Source organism: Sporobolomyces salmoneus (assembly GCF_050403485.1).
Source record: "Sporobolomyces salmoneus JCM6883 DNA, S_salmoneus_JCM6883_v1_ctg2, whole genome shotgun sequence".
In the NCBI taxonomy this organism is placed as follows: Eukaryota; Fungi; Basidiomycota; class Microbotryomycetes; order Sporidiobolales; family Sporidiobolaceae; genus Sporobolomyces; species Sporobolomyces salmoneus.
This window is the reverse complement of record NW_027481161.1, coordinates 458,594-478,752: the sequence shown is the minus strand read 5'-3', so window position 1 is coordinate 478,752 and position 20,159 is coordinate 458,594. Positions and strand designations below refer to the sequence as shown.

General features: G+C 51.6%; 5 protein-coding genes across 5 annotated transcripts; 2 read left to right on the top strand and 3 right to left on the bottom strand.

The window, feature by feature from the left end:
- Nucleotides 1-178: 178 nt before the first annotated feature.
- Nucleotides 179-3,713, bottom strand: JCM6883_003695 (uncharacterized protein; the record flags this gene model as incomplete). The annotated part of the gene is made up of 15 exons (XM_076628666.1): nt 179-288; nt 362-473; nt 539-563; nt 629-742; nt 811-892; nt 955-1,107; nt 1,172-1,376; nt 1,450-1,566; nt 1,629-1,729; nt 1,794-1,885; nt 1,960-2,161; nt 2,236-2,629; nt 2,702-3,266; nt 3,338-3,564; nt 3,624-3,713. 15 exons carry the CDS (start codon nt 3,711-3,713, stop codon nt 179-181), a joined length of 2,589 nt encoding a protein of 862 aa, XP_076491402.1.
- A 416-nt stretch (nt 3,714-4,129) lies between these two features.
- Nucleotides 4,130-8,249, top strand: JCM6883_003694 (uncharacterized protein; the record flags this gene model as incomplete). The annotated part of the gene is made up of 9 exons (XM_076628665.1): nt 4,130-5,378; nt 5,441-6,125; nt 6,189-6,309; nt 6,371-6,655; nt 6,718-6,777; nt 6,846-7,025; nt 7,090-7,627; nt 7,691-7,815; nt 7,884-8,249. The coding sequence occupies 9 exons, from the start codon at nt 4,130-4,132 to the stop codon at nt 8,247-8,249; spliced, it is 3,609 nt and encodes a 1,202-aa protein (XP_076491401.1).
- Nucleotides 8,250-8,716: 467 nt separating this feature from the next.
- PBS2 (mitogen-activated protein kinase kinase PBS2) lies at nt 8,717-13,614 on the bottom strand (the record flags this gene model as incomplete). Its single annotated transcript, XM_076628664.1, has 11 exons — nt 8,717-8,833; nt 8,919-9,191; nt 9,260-9,384; nt 9,460-9,730; nt 9,807-9,996; nt 10,079-10,599; nt 10,682-11,538; nt 12,107-12,167; nt 12,330-12,573; nt 12,645-12,729; nt 12,792-13,614. The coding sequence occupies 11 exons, from the start codon at nt 13,612-13,614 to the stop codon at nt 8,717-8,719; spliced, it is 3,567 nt and encodes a 1,188-aa protein (XP_076491400.1).
- A 374-nt stretch (nt 13,615-13,988) lies between these two features.
- MSH4 (MutS family protein MSH4) lies at nt 13,989-18,138 on the bottom strand (the record flags this gene model as incomplete). The annotated part of the gene is made up of 18 exons (XM_076628663.1): nt 13,989-14,375; nt 14,457-14,605; nt 14,674-14,752; nt 14,820-14,879; nt 14,953-15,249; nt 15,313-15,421; nt 15,490-15,583; nt 15,645-15,676; nt 15,735-15,833; nt 15,904-15,998; nt 16,088-16,277; nt 16,356-16,817; nt 16,881-16,939; nt 17,007-17,069; nt 17,138-17,212; nt 17,308-17,607; nt 17,673-17,891; nt 17,953-18,138. The coding sequence occupies 18 exons, from the start codon at nt 18,136-18,138 to the stop codon at nt 13,989-13,991; spliced, it is 2,955 nt and encodes a 984-aa protein (XP_076491399.1).
- A 98-nt stretch (nt 18,139-18,236) lies between these two features.
- JCM6883_003691 (uncharacterized protein) lies at nt 18,237-19,988 on the top strand (the record flags this gene model as incomplete). The annotated part of the gene is made up of 4 exons (XM_076628662.1): nt 18,237-18,870; nt 18,950-19,510; nt 19,580-19,671; nt 19,740-19,988. 4 exons carry the CDS (start codon nt 18,237-18,239, stop codon nt 19,986-19,988), a joined length of 1,536 nt encoding a protein of 511 aa, XP_076491398.1.
- Nucleotides 19,989-20,159: the final 171 nt, after the last annotated feature.

The window sequence follows — 20,159 nt, the reverse complement described above, 5'->3', positions numbered from 1 at the left end:
CCGGCTGTCCGTTCTCGAAAGCGAGCGGAGATGGCAAGTTTACGCCTGTCACAAGCGTATCACGTGTAGGAGAGGCTGAAGTTGCTAGTAAACGGCTGAGCAGAGCAGCTAACCGGTACCGAGCCGAAGGGAATGTGACTAAAGTTCGGTTGGGAACGCTTGTTCAAGGTCCTCCTTGTTAAAACGCGCCCATGTACTCCTTGCCGTAATCCAAGAATAGCTCAGTACCAGGTCCGAGGTTTTCCGTAGCGGCGAGAGCGATTTGATGAGTTCCGTCGACGTAAGTCACTGAGAGGTGAAAGGTCAGCGATAATTAGCGCAATGACTCGTTTCTACCGTGTACGACAAAGCTCGAGCTTACCACTCGCACCGCAATTGTCCATCGGCTTGCGACGGTGATTGATGAACCTCAACAGATTGCCGATTTCTTGCGAATCGACCGAGTGCTCCTGATCGAGGTTGAACCAGAAGCTCTAGGATCGACAATGTCGTGAGTGGCACACACGGGAAGGGTTATGACAGATGAGGAGACACTGACGATTCGAGCTCGTTCAGACCACGAACTGCAAAAGGCGAAGACAAACCCCGTCAGCGATCCGTCGACAGGAAGGTTTCGTCTTGGACTCACGCTTTCCAAGCGCCGTACCCATTCGAGTCCCACGAGTTCGTCTCGGTAGTGAACGACTCGCCTGCGTAACAACCGACGAATTGACCAGGTCGAATGTTCTCGAGAGCAACGAGACTGAGAATGAAACGATCGCCAACTCCATCAGCTTCTTTTCTGAGGGAGATGACGATACGAACCCGTACCCGTAACCTCCGTTCGGTACGCTCGATAGGGTGAAGATCGTTGCTTTGGGTTCGACTCGTTGTATTTGCATATTGAGGCAAGCTGTTCGATTCGAAAGTGTCAGAATTCCGATGAGAGTCATCGAGCTAGACGCTGGGACTCACTGTCGCAAGGTGAACAGAGTCGTGGGTCGCAAGCTCGACCGAGTTCCCTACAGGGACAGTCGTTCTCGAGTTTGAGCATGCAGCAACCGGGATAGGCGTTTCCAAGAGTTTCAGCGCTGGCATGACAGTCGCAGCCCTTGAACCGATTGAGACCTTCGATACCACGTGGCAATAACGTCAGTAGTTGGGAGAGTCGGACTTAGGAAGACGGGCTTACAGCGAGGAGGACAACCGCAAAATCGATCGCAGAACGAGCGCGAGGTGACACAGTTGCACTGAGTATCGCATTGAGACTCGCAATCACAAGGAGTGTATCCGTTAGACTGCTGCGTTATCCAGTCAGCTTCGTCGAATTTGCTCGAGCGAAGTTTTCCGGCAGGTTTCTCGGGACGAGCTGCGACCTCCGGAAACGACGAGGTGATCTGAAAGGTCAACGAAGGAGGTGAGAGGATGATCTATGGCAAAGGTGACGAGAGGTGACGAGAGGTGACGAACCTCCTTGACCGGACGTTCAAGAACGATTGCCGCGGTGCAACGGTTGAGGTTGGGAAGTTCTTTCACTAGTTGCTCGAGCTGTCGCTCCTGCTGCTTCGTGGAAGCTTTCGGTTTCATCTGCGAGAGCCGTTCCATGGGTCAAGCCTCGACATGCGCGGACGTTTGCCTGAGAGACTTACTTTGCGAGCTCGACATTTTTCGTCTTGACAACTTTCACAGCCACCTTGTGAATCCTTCTTCGAATCGTTGCTGGCAAGAGGAGCGTTGTACGCGAAAAGAGCTATGAGATGAAAACTCAGGTTTCGTTGCCTACAGTATGTCGAAGAAAGATGAACTCGACTCACGATCGTGAATACTGCAGATTGTACCGCAAAACTCGCAGTAGTCGATCAGCTCCTCGCTGACAATAACTTCTTGCTCGGAAAGCAAACGGTGGCTGTTCAGTAGTAGTGCGAAGCATGCATTAGTGCGCTAGAAGGACGAGAGAAAGATTGAGCGGAAACAACGCACTTTCGATGAACCTCGTCTGGAGAGATCCCCAGTCGTTCCTCAAAGTGTCGAAACAGACTCGATACGACGAGATCGTCTTTGACAGGGTCGGTCCATCTCTGTGATCGACCAGAGTTCGTCTTGACCCGTCGGGCGAGTTCCTCGCGGTCGAGGTTCAGGTTTTCGAAGAGACCGTCGAGCGTCTCGAAGTCTCGTCGGACGTCTGTTCAGAACGTCAACGGCACGAGTAAATGACAGGATTCGAGCTTGCCTCGGTCTGGGATAGGGAATACTCACGACCTGGATCCAGTCCCTCGAGCGTCTTGCGCGAAACTAGATTGACTTTGTTCCAAGCTTCTTCCTCTTTGACCTTCTCCTCGTCTTCGTCAGAGTTGGGCGAGTACGTCATACATTCTGCTACCTTTTCGTCCACGAAGCGATTGGTGGATTCGGCATCCTCCCACCCGTCGAGCTGAGGGAAGACTTCGAGTGGTTGACCCGAGACCGGAACCGCTCGAGTCGAATACTGCACGAATTCGTATTTCGGAATCGGTAGGAATGGAGGGAGATCGGAAACCGGAGGTTTGGGGTTGCCTTCGAGACCGGGAATGAGAGAAGCGGTTTTCTTAAATCCAGTCGGTGCGGTTCTCGTTCTCAATGCGCTCATCTGAGAGGTGAGAAGTTGTTGTATCTGGAAGTAATTGAGGCTCGATGAGAGATTAGGTGTTGCGAGACGGCAAACTTTGAAGAGAACGTGACGAACCCGTTCTCTCTCGACAACCTCCTCACGCCATTCCTCCTCGCATTTCTTCAGCCTCGACTCAAGATCGTTCTTCACTTCATCGATGACCTCCTCCGTGGTCTCACGAGCCGATCCTTCTCCCTGGTCGCCTTTTACCTCGTAGGAAAATATCGCGACTCCTCCTCGATCCGATCTTCTTTTCGACTTGACGACCCCGACGCGTTCTAGCCTACGTTCTTTCGATAGTGGGATCGTGGCCTCGAAAAGGGAATCATTCGACACAGACAGGAGTTTGTAGCGTAGGAGGACTTCTGATCGCTGAGAAACGGCACCGAAGCTCTCGACGAGCGGCAGCGGTGGATAATCGAGGAGGACGAAAGTCGTTCGGGCCAGGGTCGAAGAAATGTCTTCTTCGGCGTCGAGCCATTCAGAGATTGTCGAGGGGACTGCGAAATCGGTCGCTTGAGCGGAAGATTGACAATCGTGGCGGAGGGGGAGAGAGAATTGGTGAGTGACGAGGCAGGGGTAAGGTAGAGACAACTCGTGAAACGAGTCGAGTCGAACATCGATGGAGAACGGAAAGGGTCTATCGAGGACGAACGCAAAATTCTGGTCAAAACTAAAGAGACGAGCTTTAAGCGGCTAAGAGTTACTTACAAATCGTCCAAGCGATACTGCGATGGAGGCGTAGCTACGTAAGATCCAAGTAGAGGTGCTTCCGTCGATGACCGGGGAGGAGAAGTTCGACGAGGCGGTTTTCGTCTCGAATGTCGTTCTGGGGCTGAGGCGAGACGAGCTGGACCAGTCGACTTTCGCGCTGCCTTTCGCACGACTGGTACCCCAGAGTCTACAGTGATCCTTTGTGGCTGTTGCTGAGTCGCAAACTGCAAGTCGAAATGGTCAGTTCCGGCGCTCACGGAGACTTGAGCGAAAGATTGCTCACGATCTTCGTGTTCGGGACGAGTCGCATTTGCACATCTGTCGAAGATGACGCATCGCTTTCACCATCTTCTGCATCGGGAGCTCGGTTCATGATCCTATCGACGGACACTAAGATTAGTGTCCGTTTCGAAATGAAAATCTCCCGGGAGATTCACAATCCTGAAAAATCAGGTTTGTCGACTTTCCAGGGAGGTAGAAGGTTTTTCGGCTTACCGAAAGTACACCCGCCTCACACTACTCACTCACTCTAGTCCCGGTCCGCCTGTCCTGAAAGCTGATCAACTTGGGTTGAGTGATGAGTGGAGAATCTGCGTTGTTCGTGTATTGCTTCGTGTTATCGTATCGCGCGATCCTAATTTCGCTATTGTATCTTGTATCGGATGCTTAGGAAGTCGAAGTTGAGTGAGGACGAGATGAGAAACGAGTGAATGATCTCTTTCTTGACCCTTCTGAATCACTCTCATTGTCGGCTCCCGTAAGGCCGCAGCCGACTACGAGCAGACCTGGATGTCTACTTCACCCTTCAAGCGGCGAACGAACCCATCTAAAACGTACAGCAAGCGAAACTCTCTCCCCTCCTCATCCACATCTCGCAACTCCTCAAAGGCTATCAATACCAAGTCTGACGTTGCCAAGCTTCTTCAAGATTCTAGCGAAGAGGAGGAAGGAGGACACAGTAGCAGCAATAGCGATGAAGACGTCGAAATGAGGCTGTTGGGCAGGAAAGCCAGTGAGGGACGAGGGAGCGGGACAACTGGGATGGACAAGAATGGAACTACAGTTAACGGTAAAGGCAAACGGAAGTTGGAAGAGAAGCAGGGAGATGAGGTCGTGAAGCCGGCATTGAAACGTTCCAACTCGACTCGCACGAAATCGTCGAGACAAGACAAGGGTGAGGACTCGACAAATTGGGACGAGGAGACCGCCATCACGACCGCATCAACTTCGAGACCGAGACGTAGTATGACGAAGGACCTCACGACGAAACCTGTCAACTCAGCCGCTTCGCCTTCAAAAACTCCGGCAATGAAATCGGTCCCAGGTCCAAGTCCGAAGCGTCAAACGTCTCCTCGGAAGTCTAAGAGACAGTCTACGGTTCCTCCAGAAACCATGAAGGCATCTCCTCTGCCTAAACCTCGCTCACCATCTCCGCCTCCTCTTGAAGACTCCCTTCCCTCCGACCCACCCTCTCCCCCGCCCCGCAGACGACGGAAGCGACCCACGCCTAGCTCGACGACGCGCTCTGCCGAAGCGTCAGCAGTCGCCGCCGAAGACGACATGATTCCTCCTCCCTTTGACTATGTTCCACCGCCTCGGCGTCTCCGCTCGTCCCCCGAGAAAGCACAACCACAAGGATCTCTTACGAACCTTATGCCATCACCATCAGAACCTTCCACTCAGTCGATATCTGCCCCTCTCATCCGTACGATTCTACCCAGCTCTTCGTCTCCAGCCAAACCGCCTCCTCCGCCCCGGCTGGAATCCCCTCTTCCTTCGAGTGATCGAGCACTCAGATCACCATCGATCACGACTCAGATACGCCGTCCGCCTAGTCCAGCAGCGAAAGATCTCTCGTCCCTCTTCTCATCTTTCTCGAAACCCGCGAAGAGTCCAACCGTCGATGTCCCGGCGGACGAATCAACATCGAGTCTACTCCGAGGAACCTTGCAACGAAACGCTTCGGGAGGAATCGTTGCTTCACTCGCTTCGAAGAAGGCCAACGAACGAAACGAGCGATCTCGAGCTACCACTCCGAGTGAGTTCACAAGCTACCTGCTTCTCTCCCATGGGACCCCCTGACCCTTTCATGATTGATAGCCTCTCCGGAACGCCCTTCTCGAACCTCTCTCGATCGATCATTATCTCAGCCTGCGTTCTCGTCGCCTCTCTCGTCTCCGAACGGATCCTCCCCCTTTCGATCTCCTCAACGTCCATCTCTCGGAGCAACTTCCTCGTTACCTGAGATCCTGTCACCTTCAAAGAGTCGAAGCGGGTCGGCAAGTCCATCGAAGAACATGACCCTACATCAAGCACCTGCGCTCGGGAGCGCCTATCGTCCCGTTTCGTTTGCGGCTTCAACCTCGACGAGTGGCTACGCAGATGGAGGACGGACTCGTACTTACGGAGGAGCGAGATCGTTCCGACCTGAACACGACGAAGCAGTTACGGAAGCTTCAACGCCTCCGAGCGAACGAGCGAAGCTCGCTGATGCGATCACGTCTTCTTCGTCTCATCTTCCGACTCTACCTCCTTCTCTCACTCAAAGATTACCGAAACCAGCTCTACCTCGTGAGACGTACGCCCAGCTGCGGCAGAAGTGGGGCGTCGCGGCAGAGGAAGAATTGGACGAGGATGAAGAGCTCGAGAGTCAGGAGAGAGGAGCGAGAGTGATCGGAACGGGAATCCTCAGAGCGCAAGGAGAAGGTAAGAAGTGGAACGACGAGATGGGTTGGACGCTTGATGGACTCAGAGAAGGCAAAGGAGGAAGTGGCGCGAGATCGAGGTTCGTCGTCTCAATCATTCATCCGAGTTCTTTCTTGAGCTCACTCTTGCATTTTCGCATTAGCGCTCTCGAACTCCTGGGAAAGACTCTCGACAAGGAATGGATGAGACGACTCAAGTCGAGTGGAATGGTCGAGCAAGTCTATCTCGCTTTCCGTCGAGGAGGAGCTGGAAATGGAGATCGAGTGAGTCTTCTCTATGCTTGCCGGATACACTGTTCCTGACGTTGGGTACTCGTCCCTACAGATACTCGATATTGCTCTCGTCGTCCTCTTGGCCGCTCTCTCCCGAGATCAACGTCTGTGCGAACCCCTCTTCCGACTTTCGACATCCGACGTTTCACTCTCCGACGCTCATCTCAACCAGTCTACCTCGCCAAGTCAGTCATCGACAGCATCTCCTCGCAAGGAAACGATACGCAACTGTGAATTGCTAGAGACCTTGGTCGAACTTTCGAAGAGAGACTGGGTGAAAGACGAGATTGGAGCGAATCAGACGAAGGGGAAGGCGTCCAAGAACGACGCTCGGCATGTGAGACTCTCTCCGCCAGATTCCGCGCTTGATACTTGAGCTGACATTTCGGTATCGCGCAGTTGCAATCTCTTCGTGACATTATCGACAAATCAAATTTCTTCGAAACTCAGGAGACACCAGTGCGCCACTCTCTCTCTGACTTACGCGAAACCCTGTAAGCTGACGTATCGTACTCACTTCCTTGCAGGTGACTCTTCGTACCCTGATACTCCAAGTTTTCCACGCCGTGTCATGTTTTGTCGCACGACCTATTTTCCAACCTCAGCAATTACTCTGCACGACCGGAGCGTTCGAAGCTGTCGTCGACAACTTCCTCGATGAATGCCGTCCTCTCGAACAGCGGATAGAAAAGCATGCGTCAGGACTCGTGAGTTTACCAGCGAAGGTTGAACAACTCCTTTCTTCGTAAGCTCACATACTGTACTCGATAGGATTTGCTTCCATCGCAAGGCTCAACGAAATCGACTTCATTCTGCCCGTCCACGATCGCCCTCTGTCTCTCGATTTTCGAAGCGACCTCCCTATCGACGCCCTACGCCTTTCACCTCGTTTCCTCGCCGACGTACCTCGATTCGCTCAGTCAGGCCTTCTCCGATCTCACTCTCGCCGCCTCGATACTCTCCTTCTCGGGCGACTCTCGGGAACCGACAGAGTCAAGTTTCAAGCTCTTGCTTTCGATCCTCGGAATCGTTTTCGGACTCGGCACCGAGACGATTTGGAGCGACTCTCTCGCGAGACGAGGTGGTTCGAAGAACGACGGGCTAGTGGGAACGTTGGTCAGAGCCGCACTTAGATGTCGTCAAGTCTCGATGTCACGGCCGCGAACAAAGAACGGAACGTCGGAAGATCAAAACGACCCCGAAAGCGACAAGCCGCGACCAGAATGGGACGCCCTCTGTCTCATACTCGGTACTCTGACCAATCTCGTCGAATCTACCGACGTAGTGAAAGATAGCTTGAGAGAAATTCGTGAGTTCTGGCAACCCTCTCTCTCTCTCATTCCATGCTCACTCCCTCACTTCGTGCTCGCAGTCGTGGACCCGACTTGTCGATTCAATCGCAAGTGTCTTCGTAGCTGCACTTGCTCGAGCCCTCAATCAGTCCTCAAGATCCTATCGCAATTCTACCTCGACCCTCTGGACGACGCTCCAAACTCGGTGAGAGGGGTTTCGCTCGAGTTCGTTTATATAGCACCGACTAACTCCGGCGTACTCTTCATCGCAAGGTTCATCGAACCTCCGTAGCGGGTTTCTTGCGACTCTTACTCGGACTTTCACTCGTCGATAACCCTCGAAACGAATCCATCATTCTCGATTCCATCTCCTCTTCCACTTCCTCCTCTTCCTCATCAGACCCAGGCTCTCTGTCAGCAATCATCGATGCTCTCGAGGAATTCGCGAAATTGCACGAGGAACAAGCTCAAGTACGAACGATGCTTCAGATCGGGAATGGACAGGGTGAAGATGATTCTCAAGAGACGGAGGCAGTGGACGAACCTGCTGATGAGGAAGTAGGACAGCGAGGAGACGACGAGGACATAGTGAGGAGGATCAGATCGACGATTGAACGGTTGAAACGGAGGATAGTCTGAAACCCCTCGTCGAAGGGATACTTTTGTTGTTTTTGTTGTTTTCTTGAATCACTCGCAATCGAATTAGCATTTCTCCTGCCTTTCGAACTCGAGTTTCCGCGACAGATTCAGAAAGTAGTCTCGATTACCCCCAAAGTATCTAAGGGACAGGACAAAAAATGAAAAGGATATGGAAAAAGCGAGCGAGAGTCGGATTCTACGACTGGAAGAGAGGAGAGGAGAAGAGGAGGAGAAGGGGGGAAAGGAAGGAGAAAGAGAAAACCACTTGCGTGTATGTTGTGGTCTCACTTTCTTTTTGATTTCCATAGCGAGAGAGGGAGAGAGGGAGGGGATTCGAAACATGCGAACGAAAGGAGAGAAGAAACTGAGACCGGCAGAGGGTGGGAAGAGAAACGTGACGAAGTGCGGACTTGGCTGGAAGAGATAGAGAGTACAGAGGGGTATAGGAGGGAGACGAATGGATCGAGTTAGGCGAGTGCTGGGGCGGCGATTCGAGGGTGCTCCTCGCGGTAGGCCAGCGCTTTCGAGATCCATCCTTCCATGTCTACGTTCTTCTCCTTGTCTTCCCGAAGCCAAGGGTGTTGCTACAAAGAACAAGAATCCGAAACAACAAGGTGAGCTTTCGTTTCCGAATTGACTGAGCGTGACATAGAGAGAGGGGAAACTCACGAGAAGTTGAGCATAAGTCGGTCTTCGTTCCGCCTGTTTCTCCAAACATTTCGCGACGAAATCCCTCGCCGTTTCCGAGTAACGATCCGGTAAACTCGGAGGATCACCATGAACGATCGCCGTCAATTGAGCGAACACGTTCGAGTACGTTTCGGGAGGGTAAGGGTAGTGACCGATCGCGGCTTCAATGATTGAGAGTCCGAGGGACCAGACGTCCGAAGAGGCAGTGTAGGATGTTGCGGCTCCTTGAGATTCTCCCTTGATTCGTTCAGGCTGCAGGACGAGAGGTTGTCAGCGACGACAGTCTCGTAAGAATGGAAGCGAGAGAGAGTCGAGCTCACAGCCATGTAACTCTGACAACCGATATTCGTTTTCGCGAGAGATCGATCGAGTTGACCAGAAACACCGAAATCGCATAGCTTGCAAGCACCAGTTTTCGATAGTAGAACGTTTGTCGGTTTTACATCTTATCAGGATACAAGGTAGTGTCAGAGTTCCGTCGCGCGCAGGTAGAATAGAAAGAAGAAGAAAAGAAACTCACCTCGATGCATAATTTTCAATTCATCCTTCAAGAACTTCAACCCTTCGACCATACACCTCGTAATTCGAGCCAAAACGTCCTCCGGTACGTCGATTCCAGCGACGACTTCTAAGGATCCGGCATCCATGAACTCCATGCAGTAATAGACGCAAGATTCGATGAAGAACGCTCCATAGAAATCAATGATGTAAGGTGAAGTAGCTCGATGAAGGATATCGAGTTCGGTAATGATCGTTTTCAGTTTCGAGTCGTCCAATTCTAGTCGGATTTCCTGAGAAAATAAGCGATCCGAGTCAGATTTGTTACTCGAAACGAGACGATGAAAACGAGAAAAGAGAGGCTCTTACTTTGAGAGCCATAGTGACTGCAGTTGGTCTATGTATCACCTTCTGTACCGTTCCGTAATTCCCTTTGCCCAACTCTTCAAACAATTCAAAATCGTCCATTTTGATTTTGAAACTCGCTCCACTCGAGAAATCGACTCCATCAGCATGTAAAATCGCCTTTTGAGCAAAGTTTAATCGTCCAGATGGATCACTAATCACCAACATACACCCGAATCATCAATTCATTGATCGGGAGAAAGCGAGGGGAAGGGAGGAAGAGAGGGAGAACTTACACAATTTTCCTGAAATTTGAAAACGGAGTACCCATCGCGTCTGTTCTTCCCGCACCTCCATTCGGACTCTCACTACCTTCTTTCACATCTCCACCGGCTTGTAACTCGCCATCCCCATTCAAACTCAATTTCATTCCTCCCGGAGGTCCTCTCCTCGGTTTCTTCTCCCCTCCCGCTCCTGCCGCTCCTGCCACTCCTGTTCGATTCGAAGGAGTATTCTCTGTACCCGTAGATGATGATGCTCCAACTCCCATAGCGCTCAAAGTTAATCCAGCTCCCATCCCCCTTCTTCTCGCCGCCATTCCTCCCATCGCACCAGGTCCTCCTCCTGATCCAGTCACGGGTCCACCGGTTCGTCCAGCAGCTGCAGGTGCGGCTCCAGGTCTAGTCATAGGTCGAGGTGCGAGAGCTGGAGGGGCGGATCCAGCAGGAGGGGGAGCAGGGGGATTCGTAGGTTTTAGGGAAGGGATCGGGGGGTTACCTGGAGTTGAGGAGGAGGAGGAAGAAGTTCGGGAAGTCATCTAATTCCGCGTTCATCCAAACTACGTGAGCTACTTCCGAGCGAGAGAGAGTGAAGATAGAGGGAGAAAGAGAGAGACTTACAGCAGCCATTTTCGCGGCGAGAGAAGGAGGCATTTTCAATGGACCTCCTGAACCAGCTACTCCTCCCCTTACGCCGGCTTTCAACGCTGATGGACCTGGTCTTCTCAAGGAGGCGGAGGAGGTGGATGCTGCCGAAGGAGGGATATTTGGTCGGATTGAAGAAGTTGGAGGAGAGGTTCCATTAGCGGCGGGAGCGGGAGGTGCTGTTTGACGAGGAACGAGAGGAGGTGGAGGGGATGTTGTTGAAGTGGAAGTGGAAGCTGAGGGAGAGGGAGAAGGAAGGGAGGAGTTATCGGGTGACGAGGAAAGATCGAGAGGTCCTCCTCCTTCTGCTACGATAGTCGGAGGTAATCTTGTCGTTCTAGAAGACTGATACCGAGACTGAGACTGAGTAGTGCTCGAAGAAGAAGGGTTGGCCGAGCTAGTCGATGACAGATTGATTGATTCGAGCTGCGAATCGAGTCGATCGATCCCTCCTCCTTCCCCACCATTGCTGCTTGTTGACTGCATCTGTGTCCTGGTTCGAGACTGTTCAGGTTCGGGAGTAGACGAGGCCGAGAGATCAAAGTTGGCGTCAGACTCGTCGTCGTGCGTGGGAGTTGAACAACCGGATGAAGATGGACTAGTGAGATCGGATCCGGACAAGAGGGAAGACGAAGTGGATGAAGTCGTGCTGGAGAATGAGTCGAACGTAGGGATCAAAGGTCGGGTCGATGAAGTCGATGCTTCTGTCATCAACGCCAATAATCGAGCCGAGTTTGGGGGGAAGTCTAAAAGGTCGCGTTTGCTCGATTGGAACTTGACTCGTCTAGCAGTTTCGTATAGGTAGGCGACAGTCGATATCGAGCCAGGTGTAGCTGGACGGGTAAGAGGTAAGCGAGAGGAGGTGGAAAGAGCGATCGACAAACTTTCGAATTCGGGAGAAGGCGAAGGAAAATCTCGCTTTCTCTCGTTCTTTCGCATTTCGCAAGGTCACCAACGGTTCAACTTTACTCGAACACAGTGATCGAGGTGAAACGAACAATTCCGGAACAACGAACATCGCAAGAGAAGAAACGGGAATAGAAAATTGGAAAAAGGGACGTGTGAGTCGATAAAATAGCGTACTGTAAGTGAATCAGCTCTTAGCATTGATACAGCTATGCAGATTCAGTATGTAGAGGAACGGTGAGCCGGATGCGGATGGAATTTCTTGAGCGATAGGGCCGGAAGCTCGGGGCACCTGAAAAGCTGCATTTCCCAAAATCCCGAATTCAAATTCTTCCGCCCCTGTACAACCTCCGAACATAGCCATAAGATACTCTAGACAAAACTTTAATGTAGGTACAGCTACTGACTCCGAGCAATGCTGGAAAGAACTGCTTTGAGGGCAGTGAATCTACAATCGTGCTTTCTTCCCGTCCGAATCACTCCCTTCGCTCTCACTCGAGCTATTACTACCCGACGCTTTCGACTGATTGAACGACATCGGTGTCGTGAGGGCCATCTGTTGAACGAAGCGAAAGAGTTAGCTATCAATTCGAAAGAAAGAAATCGCCGGATTGACGAGCAAAGACTCCATGATCTCCCCTCTATCGTCGAGTATGACGATGAGAGTACTCTGGCGACATCGTACGAGTGGGGAAGAACCCGAAGGCTGTAAACTCACCTGGGTACTAACTCCGACACACCTAACTTTACTCCTCCAATCCTCGTCCTTCTTCCCTCCATCCGCTCCAAGATCCGCCGGACTCGTCCATACTTCAACCGTCAAGTCATGTCTACCCGCTTGGATCGTCTTCGTACTAGCGAATAATCCGAACGTCGTTTTGGAGACAGGCCCAGAAGAAGGAGAAGAGGGAAGTGGGAAGGAGGATTTGAAGTCCATCGCGAGGGTCAAGGTAGGGTACCATCTACCGAGGAAGTGGTACGAATGGTGAGACGGGAGGACTTGAGACGGTGAGCTAAGAGGGAGGGAACTCACGAAGGTTTAGGTTTCGCAAACCCGGGAGTTTGACCCAATACTTCGGGTCCATTCTTTGAGCAGTCGGCAAAGAAAGGTACAAGATCTATGTCCCGAAGAAGACTCATCAGCTCCGATTGACAGCAGGAAGGAAGAGCTAGCACTCACCCGCAAGTTTCGTCAAATCTTCCCCTTGAGTCAATTCGAACCAACAAGCCCACCTCAACTCTCCTCTCCCTTCCACCGTTCCATCCTGTACACATTCGACTTCCTTCCACCTCATCCCATCCTTGAACCCGAACTTCCCAGGTAATTCCGTATACCCAACATCCCTCAACTCTGTCGGATGTTGTAAAATCGGACACAATCGATTCAAATAAGTCGGTACGAGATCGTTCCCACCAGGAGTCGAAGTTTCCAAGTCGAATACGTTCTCGAGTTGAGTAAAGAGGAAATGAGCTCGAATTCGTAGAGTTCGAACCGTCGATTTCGATGTATAATCCCTCTTCTTGTCCTCGCCCGAATCGTTATACTGCCATAATTCGACGTCGAGCCGTGTCCAGCGTTTACTAACCGACAAGACAGAGACTTCCACCTCGCAATCCCCAGCGACTGAAGCCGATAAGAATTGCGAAGAAACGTGAGCTGGGTCGAGGTGTTTCGTCGATGATGGTGGCGAGGAGGAGGAGTGGAGGGTTTGATGAGTCGTTGCGGCGCGAGTCAGGAGGGATAAGAGGAATCCTCCGTGCGCGACGGAACCGATGCACCAGAAGGAAGGGATTCGAGCAGAGTAGACCGAACGTGATGGGTAGCGGTTCAGGAGGGGATCTCGGACTCCGGTTCGGTCGTATTTCGGTGTGATAGCGATAGCCTTGACGAGGGTCATCGCGACGGTGCGGTCGGAGAGAAGAGAGATGAGGGATTCGATGTCATCATTCAACTCGGGAGCCGAGAGGGAGAGGGAGAGACGTACCTCGTCGAGTCTGACCATGTTTGTAGAGTTGAGTAATAAGCGTTCAAGCGAGTTAAGAGCTGGAGTGAGCGGAGAAGAGGAAGCTTTCGACGAGTAAATTCGCTCGTTGACCCGAAGTAACCGGTTTTCGTTTGCGACTTCTGCTCCTTCGCTGAGCTCCGTGTACTATACGGCAGACGAAGTGGACATCAGAGCCGGAATTTACTGTGATCGCGGAATCGAGATGAAATGGACAAAGTCACGTGATAAAACTTCGTATTCTGTGCCGCTTGGACCGCAACAGCTTCGCGCTCGCAACGTCGATACAACAACGATCTCGAGACGATCTTGACACTGGAAACCACGTCAAGCTGAGAAGACATACGAGCTCAGCGTTTCACAAAGGTTTTTTTTCAATCGAGATCAAGCATTTCTTCGTCTTGTTCCTTAGCATCCTCCCTAGTGAAACCATCTCGACTGACAGAATCGAGTGACAACATCTCTAGATCATCTCCTCCCAACTCACCGGCACCCTTGACACGATCCAAACTTTCAACTTCGGTTCCTCCTTGCGATAACGATTCCTCCTCTTCCTCCTGCTCTTGGGTCTCAATATTCGGCTTGACATCTTCTCCTTGTTCCCCTTCCTCTTGATCTTGATCGAGACTTTCGTCAGAAGGTGGAAGCTCCGTTTCTTCCCACATCGTAATGGTTTCTTTCTTGATCTCTCGTAGAATCTCGAGTAGCGTCGAACCTTCTAGTTGAGTCGAGTCCGCTAATTCTTGAAGCGTTCCTTTCAACTGGATCAAAGGAGTCGAGAACACAGTGAGATTGTCAGCGTCTCGCGAGAGATCTAACGCAGACGTTCGAGCAAGACTCACCGAGAGTAACCCTTGTTTCCTCCTCTGAACCTTGTACGCCGTCGAACTAACCCGTTTCGTTTCGGCGAGAATGTCGAGCGTCGCAGCTACGAGGTGAGCTTTGTCGATGAGTGGAGTTGGGAGTTTCGCAATTTTCGCGAGTTCGAGACCTGTCATTAAAGAGCGTCGTATCAGATTGTCTGAGCTACAGAGACGAAGGGGGATAGGAGGGACAAACCGTAGTGAACGAGAGGATCGGTACCGTCGATGAGGCGGTGATGAAAGGATAAGCTGTAGTCTGGTTGCGAGCGATCAATCTGTCTCGATCTCGAGTCGGGGTCAGTTGCGGCCCTCCGAGATTACGGTCGCGAAATACGTGCGTACCTCCGTTTCAAGGTGTAGAGACACGACATTCGGGAAGCGAGAGAGAGTCGTCGCGAGTTCCTGGTCGAGCAGAAGACAGCTTCCGTCAGACCTCGAGCTCGAGCATGGATCGCCACGTCGACGAGGAGCTCACCTTGAAATGAGTAGCGAAGAAGCAAACCGCACGACTCTTCGTAATCTCCTCCGCGATCGCATGAGCAATTCCCACTCCTTCTTCCGGGCTCGTTCCCCTCCCCAATTCATCGATCAGGACCAGGCAAGGTTTCGATTGATCGCTGACTTCGATCGCACCGAGAATCATGCTCATCGTCGTCATTTCTTGGGCGAAGGTAGAGAGGGATGCTTCGATGTTGTCGTCGTTTGAGAATCGAGTGAGGAGAGCTGAAACGGGTCGGAACGAGGCATAGTAGGCGGGAACGAAACAACCGATCTGAAACGAGGCGAGGATGAGTGAGATCCTTCGAGAGCGAGAGTAGGAAGGCGGGACGCTCACTTGAGCCATGACGTGAAGGAGAGCGATTTGACGAAGTAAAGTTGATTTTCCACTCATGTTTGAACCCGAGATCAGTTGGAACGTGCTCGAGTAGCTCGCATAGGTATCACTGGGCGAGAAGTATCAGAATCCCGTTACCTTCCTCGATCTGAGCAAATCTGGAGAGGAGCGACTCACTTTGGTACGAAAGATCCGTCACTCATTCGGAATTGTTCATGCAAAGGGTTTCGACCAGACTTGATCGCGAGAGTTCCGGTCAACTCAGGGCGGACTGTACGACAATCCGACTCAGCGATGCTCGAACGAGAGACGGGTTCACGACTTGAGCTCACCGTATTCGTGCTGAGAAGAAATGTCGGCAAAGCTGTGAAACCCGAAGAAGTGAGCTCGGGACAGTTGGCTCACAGACCAAGGGGACTCACCTAGCTAGCATATCGAGGAGAGCGACGGCCTCAGAACAGCGATAAAGGCATGCGACGTTTTCACGGATGTCCTCAAAGATCTCATCGAGGATCTCATCTCTGATCACGCTCGAACACGTCGGTCTCAGGTTTCAACTTAGCGACCGGGAGAGTAGAGATGGATACGCACGAAAGCAAGAGGACTTCGAGAATACTTTCCGAGATTCGAGCGTTACGTTTCTGCAATTCGAGCGAAGAGAACCTGACAGTCTTTCCTTTCTCGTTCTGCACGTTAATCAAGTTGAAAGTACATCAGTACGCGTATCGTCATAGGATCATGAGGTTACCCTCAGAAGAAAGAAAGGGAGACTAACGATGTTTGTGAATTTCCTCCTAACTTCGTTTCCCTTTTCCGCCCAATCTTCCTTCGAGCATTCGAGTAAAAACTCCCCCTTATCAGTGTTGACCAATGAGATCTCGAATCCCAATTCAGCTTTGAGTCCGTCCCTGAATTCGTTAACATCATTCAGATTCTCTCGATACGTTTCCCGAGCTACGTCGAGGCTTTGTGTACAGTCCAAGAGAGTGATCAGATGACGTTTCGCGTTCAATCTCGAGAGAGACAGACAGAGGTAGACTCACAATTTCTTCTTCTCAGACCTAATCGCAAACAACCTCGAAGCTTTCGTCAATTTCCTCGTTTCGCCTCCCCCACCTCCTCCATCTCCACCCCCTGTTCCTCCTCTCCCTCGTTTCTGACCCAAGGGTTCTTTAATCGCCCATAAATCCTGATTAACGTTCTCTTCCACCGTTCTTCTCATCTCGTCCAATCTCTCATCCTCGAACACCCCGAGACTCTGCGCTAGAAGAGGAGTACGAGCGAATTCGAGGGAGGTACGAAGAGAACCGAGGGAGAGAAGGAACGTTCGGAGGTTGAGGAGATGCGATAGTTTTTGATTGATGAGCGAGGAAGGATCAGGTCCGGTTGAAGGGAGGAGAGATTTCGTGGAACGACCGACGCGGGAAGAGGAGGTGGAGAACTTGGTGGACGAGGTCGAGGAGAGGATTTTCGAAGTGAGCTTTTCGAGGTCGATGTTTTTGAGACTGCAGGGGAAAGAATCGGTTAGTCTTGAGAGACTGAGAGAGGAGAGGGAGATAGAGCGTTACGCTGCGAGAGCTTGACGAAGACTTCGGAGTCTTTCTTCGGAGTAGACCAACTCTTCGACCTGGACAATCGAGTCGAGATCAGTTTCGTCAATATTCCGTACAGAACCTGGGAAGGGAGCGTGGTACAGCTTCGTAACGACCCATGATCTGATCTTGATCAGTCGAGGGAGCGAGAATATTGGCGCGGAGCTACCGAAAAGGAGCCACTCAAGGTCAGCTTCGAATCAGAGGAAACAGAGAGAGAGTGAACGGCTTACCATTCGACTCCCCGAAGGAGTGTAACAACGATCGAGCATCCCAAGCAAGCTTTGTTTCGACTTTTGATCGAGTACCTACCCAGCAAGACGACAGGGAGAGAGTCTCATCTTCAGAGTTTCACAGAGGATCCCCAGCCACGAGCGAGCAAGAGAAAAAAAGCAGGCCTAACATTTTGAACGAGTTCCAAATTCTTTGCCGAATCGGAATCGATCAAACAAGTCCCTTCGAACGGAGCATACACGATCTTGAGACTATGAGGAGAGAAAACGATCCCTTTCGTCGATTCGAGGTATTTCAACAGAGCGCAAATCGCAGACAAGGCGTAGTGTTTCGCTCGGGAGGTTTCAATCGTATTGATTCGTTCGTGGTCTTTTGCGGAGAGTTGATAGAGGAATTCATAGCCTTTGAGGAGCGAAGCATGCAGATGAGTTTTCGCAGAGCAGCGAAGCCAGAGATCAGACGAACCAGCCTACGAAGCGCCGAGAGATCAGCCTCGCTCGATGAGAGAGTACAGTGAGGGACATAGGGACTCACTTGTTCGTCCCAGTATTGTCGTTTGACAGGAATGATGTTGGTTCTCGGGAATTCGTCTTGGATGCATCTAACGAGTAACGTCGCTTCACTCGAAGCGTTTCCTCTCGTTTCCAACGTCGATCGCTGAGCAGGTTTCGCAGAAGGTAGAACGATCACGCCGTAAGGAGGGTTTGACTTGAGGAAAGTGAGAGTTTTCACAAAAGTTGAAGAATCGCCAAACTAACGAAAGACGAGTAATCATCAGTCTGAGTCCCGCTCGATGGGAGATCGATGTGCTTACTTGAGTGAGAGTAATCTTCCCAAACTCTTCGTGGTATGCGACTGCAGCAACTTCTTTCCCTTGACGAGATTGCAAGATCGCGACTAATGACTCGAATTGATCCGAAGAAGGGTCTCCCGTACGCGATTGAGCAGTCGTAGGTCTCGAAGTAGAGTATGAACGACTCGGAGGACGTAGCGAAGACATCCTTGAGACGACTTGGAGTGAAGGGAACGAAGTCAAGAGATGAAACTCTCTCCCTTGTCTTTCTCACCAGCTACAGTCCCCGGTTCGGCCTCGAAGGAATGTCGACGAATCCGATCGCGATCTCTAGTGCGAGTTCCGGGTTACCCAACTCTACGTCCCTTCCCGGTCCCTTGCTCGAACTCGTCAAGCTTCGTACTCAAGCCGATTCGTCCCTTCACTCTCCAGCACTCGAACAAGAACTCTCCGAAGGGATTCAGGGACCACAAGTAGCGATCGCTCGAGATGCGTTACGGGAAGTGATCGAATTGGGTCGAGAATGGGAATCGAAAGTCTCTGGGAAGTTGACGAGGGAACAACAAGCGAGGGGGAAGTTCTGTTTAGCGTGGGCATTGGGACGGATAGGGGAATACGATGGAACGAAACCGATCGATTTACCGAATCGGTTGAACGAAGCGCTCGAACATTATCAAGAAGCGGCGGATTTACTCGATATCCCTGCGCCTCCTCTACTCGATCGTGTTCCGTCTGTGACGAGACCAGGGGATTCGAAGAGACAGTCGGGATTGGATTTACCTGAAGTACCCGCGTTCGCAGGGGAAATGTTGGCCGAATGGGCAAGGACGCAAACAACTCTCGCTTTCTCGAGCTTGTTGACGAATGGAGGAGAGACCGTCATTGATGAGGATAGACTTGCAGACTTGCTCGAAATGGCATGTCGGAGAAACGTTCAAGGTGAGCAAATCTCGAGCTTCAGTCGACTCCTCTCAGAAAGAGTGAGAACTGAAGTCCTCGGCACCTTTGTTCACTGCAGCCCTGTTCACTCCAATCGACCCTCTTTCCTCCGTCGACGATATCTCCGCGCACGAAGCCGGTACCGTCATGGGCAACTCCCGTCTCATCCGTCAACTATCTTCTTTCCTTCCCTTCACCTCCTCCCCCATTCTCTGGTCCCGTCACCTCAATTTCGCAACGCACGTCGCCGACGTTCGGTTCGTCGAAGTCTCGATGACGGCGACCCGACTCGTCGATGCCTGTTCGGCGCAAGCGAGCGTACTCCAAGATCCGAAAATCAGTAATCGCGATCGAAACGAGGTGAGGAAAATGTTGGAATTGACGATGAGACGGTTGGCCCCGTTGGAGAGAATGCAAGGGAACGTCTTGCTGGGATTGGGGAGGGTCATGTTGGATGCGGTTGGGGCATTGTATTTGGGGAGAACGGAAGGATTCTTGGCAGAGAGGAGGAGAAGAGAGAATGAAGCGTCGGCGATGGGCGAGGAAGAAGGGGAAGCAGAAGAAGATGGAGAAGGATCGAGTGAGAAGCAAGTACCCGAGAACGACTTGGTTCGAGAAACTCGTCAAGTGTTGATTCGAGGTTAGTCTTTTCGCACGCTCATCCTTGGACGACCGAGCAAGTACTGAAGCGACGCTTCTCGATTGACAGCTGCTGCTCTCTTCGAGAACGCCTACGCATCATTCCTTAAGTCTCCTGCGAACTTGCGCAAAGCACGATTCGAACGACGACTTCTACGGCGAGTGAGTCGAGATCTGCATCAGCTTTCTTTTACTGACACCGAAAAGCTCATCTACCTCTCGACCTTCAGCTCGAAGCGACTTACTGTGACCTAGAAATCCTCGATAACGAAACTCCCGAAGTCGTCGAACTTCGTTCCCAACGCATCGAACGAGCGTTGTGGATCAACGAACGATTGATCGCTCTCGAAGATGGGAAGAACGGACAAGACGAAGATTACATGGATGAGAGTGACGATGAGGATGAAGGGGCCGATTCGGAGGACGAGGATGAATCGGAACGATTGGCGAGGAGGTTGGGGAAACAACGATTGGTCTAAAATCCGGTCTCGAGTTTTTGTATCGCGTATCATGAATAGAAGTGGATGGGTCTTTCCGGGTTTCTCAAGGTGTTGTCTCGTCTCGTCTCGCAGTACTTCTTTCTCTTTCTATCAGTACCCCCCCTTTTTCAAGCAGTCTCCTTTCGTTGTGCCTTCGTCTGTGCGTCTCTC